We start from the raw sequence: 4,113 nt of genomic DNA on the forward strand, positions 1-4,113 counted from the left end.
CCACGCGCACAAGACCCCACGAAACCCTAATTTCAATGACCTCCAAAAGAAGAGCTCACAGTGTTCATTTTACTAGTACTAGCGAGTAGTATTAAAGTACATAGTCAAGGAGAAAAAAGAAAAAGAAAAAAGGAACCTTTGGCTACCCGGCCGAATCACAAGACAACCGCAAAGACAGAAAAAACAAAGAGCCAACTTTCAAAGTAAGAAATTATACATTGTTGTCTTCAGACTTCCGTTCTTTATACTGTGATGAATTTGCAACCTCTAATTAGTGACCTCTGTGTTATTTCTTTCTCTTAATTTGTGTGCGTGCGTTACTTATTGATTGATTCTATGACGGGTTTTGCATCAGTTCTTTTTTCTTTCTATTAAGATCACTTCCTGGTTATGCCTCGCTTTACTTGATTCCATGAGAAATTGCATCTAATTCTCTCTTTACATAACCTCTCCCTAGCGACAACTCCTTTTCTAATCATTCTTCATTCTCTCTCAGATGAAGACTGATCAGGATGGTAGCTAGCTAGCCTGTACAAGAAACCTGTTGATTGCGGGAGCAAACCTTGTTTAAGTTTCTTGCTAAGCCTTGCTTTGACTTTCTGATCTCGAACCTTGGAATAAAACCAGCTATATTCAATTACGTCTTGTCTTCTCCTCTCCTAATTCGATCCTTTCTGCTACCTTAATTAGCAATCCTGGCTAATCCTTGGTGGACGGGGCAGGTTGCCCTGCCAGGCCTTGACCCTTCATCCAATTCACCTTTAAACAAGATTAATCGCGAACTCTCCATCAATGAAACCAGCAACAGAAGTGGTGGCAGGGGCGAAGAAGAAGATGATGATGATGATGAGAGGGATACCGGCGATGAGCCTAAAGAGGGTGCTGTGGAGGTTGGTAACCGAAGACCTAGAGGCCGGCCTCCTGGATCAAAAAACAAGCCCAAACCGCCAATTTTTGTGACTCGGGACAGCCCCAATGCCCTCCGAAGTCACGTCATGGAAATTGCTGGTGGTGCTGATGTAGCTGAGAGTGTGGCACAGTTTGCTCGGAGACGTCAACGTGGTGTTTGTGTGCTTAGCGGCAGCGGCTCCGTGGCCAACGTAACCCTAAGACAACCGGCAGCACCCGGTGCTGTAGTGGCACTTCATGGTAGGTTTGAGATTTTGTCCCTAACTGGGGCTTTTTTGCCGGGACCAGCTCCACCTGGTTCTACTGGTCTGACTGTATACCTAGCCGGTGGGCAAGGGCAGGTTGTAGGAGGAAGTGTGGTTGGATCACTGGTTGCAGCAGGACCGGTCATGGTCATTGCTGCAACATTTGCTAATGCCACTTATGAGAGATTACCATTAGAGGATGACGAGGAAGCTGGAAGTGGTGGTCAGGGACAAATCCAAAGTGGAGCTAACAATTCCCCACCAGCGATCGGAAGCAGCGGCCAACAAGCTGGATTGCCTGACCCCTCAGCGATGCCTATCTATAATCTGCCTCCAAATCTAATCCCAAATGGAGCTCATCAATTAGGGCATGATGCCTATGCTTGGGCTCATGCCAGGCCGCCTTACTAATAGTGGAGGTAGACGGGAGATTTTCGTGATGATCAGTGTGATATTGCGATGTACTAAAAGGTAGGCATTTAAATTGGAAGGAGAAGAAAAATACTAGAATAGAGTTGTGAAGAGAAGAGATCATCATGCTTGTCAATGTATATTAAACTTGGCTTTCCTTTCCTTTCTGTTATGCAATAAAAAGATGATTTCTGGCTTTTTAATTGTTTCCCAACTTCAAGTTTTTTATAGTTTTTTTCTACATCCATTGTCCCCCATTTAAATTTATCTTAGGTTGGATATTGTTTACTTATTTTATTCCAGTTTATAATATATAGTTAGATTGATGCTCTTCCGAATTATAGTATACTTGATATGATGGATTAGACTTTGGAGATAATGTAGAAAACCTGACATGGTTGGTAGACAGACAAATCACATAAAGTTCTGGGATTTTGCTGCATAATCCTCCTCACCTTTTGCTCAGGCTCTTGCAGTCTCACTTTACTCGAAAGAGAAAACGGTGGATTTCAAGATGTGATTATATAATTTCATTTAGATTTATGGTTCGAATACCGTTGAATTATCTCTTGAAATAGGTTTAGTGAAGTGACTCACTTAATAAGAATTGCATGTTGCCATTTTTAAAGGGTTATTAAACAGAAGGATATCTTCATCGGCTATTGTGCAGAGAGAAATTAGTACAAATGAAAGGTTCATGATTAATATATGGAAAATAGAATTTCATTTTCCACATTAAACAAAGGATTACAACTATAACAAAGAAAACTTAGAGAACAGAAATGATTTTTTTTTCCTGCAAAAACAAGAGGAAAAAAAGAGGATTCTATGATGATATCCAGGCTCCATGTAACAGTATTTTACATACTTTTACTTTCTGTTAGTTTAGTAAAGCAGGTGGCTCCATTTCATTTCTTTATTCTTGCCTTATATAATCAATAGAAATGTATAGCAAGAGTTAGTTTATTGCTCTAACACACAAGCCAAGGCAATTCAGATAGAGAAACTGGTATGCTTTGAGAGACTGGAACATGAAGTTACTGGATATTGGTGGGGAAACTTTAGAAAAAGGAAAGGGTTTCTGAAACTTTTTTCAAGTTGGAGGAAAATCTTATTCCTGGTCAAGCTAAAATCCGAAGATATGGAAATCAAAAACATGGCATAGAGATGTTGAATCCGAGCACTTTCAGATTAGAAAAAAAAAATTACAATGAATGAATTATTAAAGTTCAGATGACTTAATTTCTCTTTGTCAATTTCCCCTAATAAATGCTCTAATACAATGAATACATCTCCCGTGAGGACATGCCATAGCCCCACATGTTCGCCCAGGCCAAAGCAGCCTCCTCCATTTGCAGCATGGCGCTTGTCTCTCCAAGTCCTCCGACCCACGTGCAACGGTGATACTCTCTCTCCGTGAGCAAGATCTGTCTGGAAATTTTCCTTGAATGACAAATCAAGATCTGTCTATGACCAGGAGGAATAGTTTTTAAAGACTAGGTGACTTTCTTTTTCCCATGTTAACATGGATGTACAAATAAGCTGACGATAAAATCGAGAGATCTCATTATATTTATATCAGAATTAAAATTTAGAGTGCCTCGAGAGATTAAGCTTTATTATACATAATTGCTGGTCGGAACATCATTCATATAAAAATTGCTAAGATTTACATCACATATGAACATCAAACGAAAATTGAAATGGCATATGTGATAATTAATCGGATGCTTTCTGATTTATTTTCGTAGCGACATCCCTGAAATCTAGACTTTTACTTAACATATTAACTCAAAAAACAGCACTTCCGAAAACCTATTAATTATGGCGATGAGTTTTTCAGAAGCTCAATTAACTTGACGTCAGGGTTCTGTGGAAACCATAGAATCAATGCTCCATGTCTGGAGTATCCTCAACGGCCATCCCCTTCACACAAGTTGACTTATTCTATCTTCAATGTATTTGACCAGTCATTGATTTAATTACTCAGTCCAACACAGGCTTATGGCAGAAAATAGAACAATATTTATTTGCAATTTGAATGATGCCCAGGAGTAATATTTTAATCTAGTAAAAGATCAAACAATTTGAATCACGCACGCCATGAATATGAAAATAAACTGTATTTTGTTCTCTGTTTTTCTTCAAAAAATAGGAAAACTGACATCGATATATACATATATACAAACAATTTTTCTTTTTAGGAAAAGATGTTTATGATAGAACAGATCTTGCAAGTTGCAAGAAAAAGCCCAAATCGATTACGTCAAGAGTACAGTTGAAAAAATCAATTTTCTCCTATAGATATTGAATTATGATCGTTGATCTATGAAAGTTTTAAATATTATTAAGAGACGGTAGCTATGCAGCTTCGAAACAGTTCTTCTGTAGGGTTAGAGAAATTATATGTATATATATATATATATATACAAGACCCACTGAATATCCTGCAAACCCAGTAGGCATGTAAAGCACCGCGGAGGTGACAGGCGTGCACGCTAGGGCTCGAACTCGGGTGCAGTGGAAGGAGACAAGCTCCTTCTACCGC

The 4,113-nt window shown here is 39.1% G+C and overlaps 1 protein-coding gene across 1 annotated transcript; it reads left to right on the top strand.

Moving 5' to 3' along the window:
• Positions 1–686: 686 nt before the first annotated feature.
• Positions 687–1,768, top strand: LOC105129507 (putative DNA-binding protein ESCAROLA; the record flags this gene model as incomplete). The annotated part of the gene is made up of 1 exon (XM_011031603.1): positions 687–1,768. A coding segment is annotated over one exon (879 nt), but the record flags the coding sequence as incomplete, so codon positions are not given.
• Positions 1,769–4,113: the final 2,345 nt, after the last annotated feature.

Source organism: Populus euphratica, unplaced genomic scaffold (genome assembly GCF_000495115.2).
Source record: "Populus euphratica unplaced genomic scaffold, PopEup_1.0 scaffold18.1, whole genome shotgun sequence".
NCBI lineage: Eukaryota > Viridiplantae > Streptophyta > Magnoliopsida > Malpighiales > Salicaceae > Populus > Populus euphratica.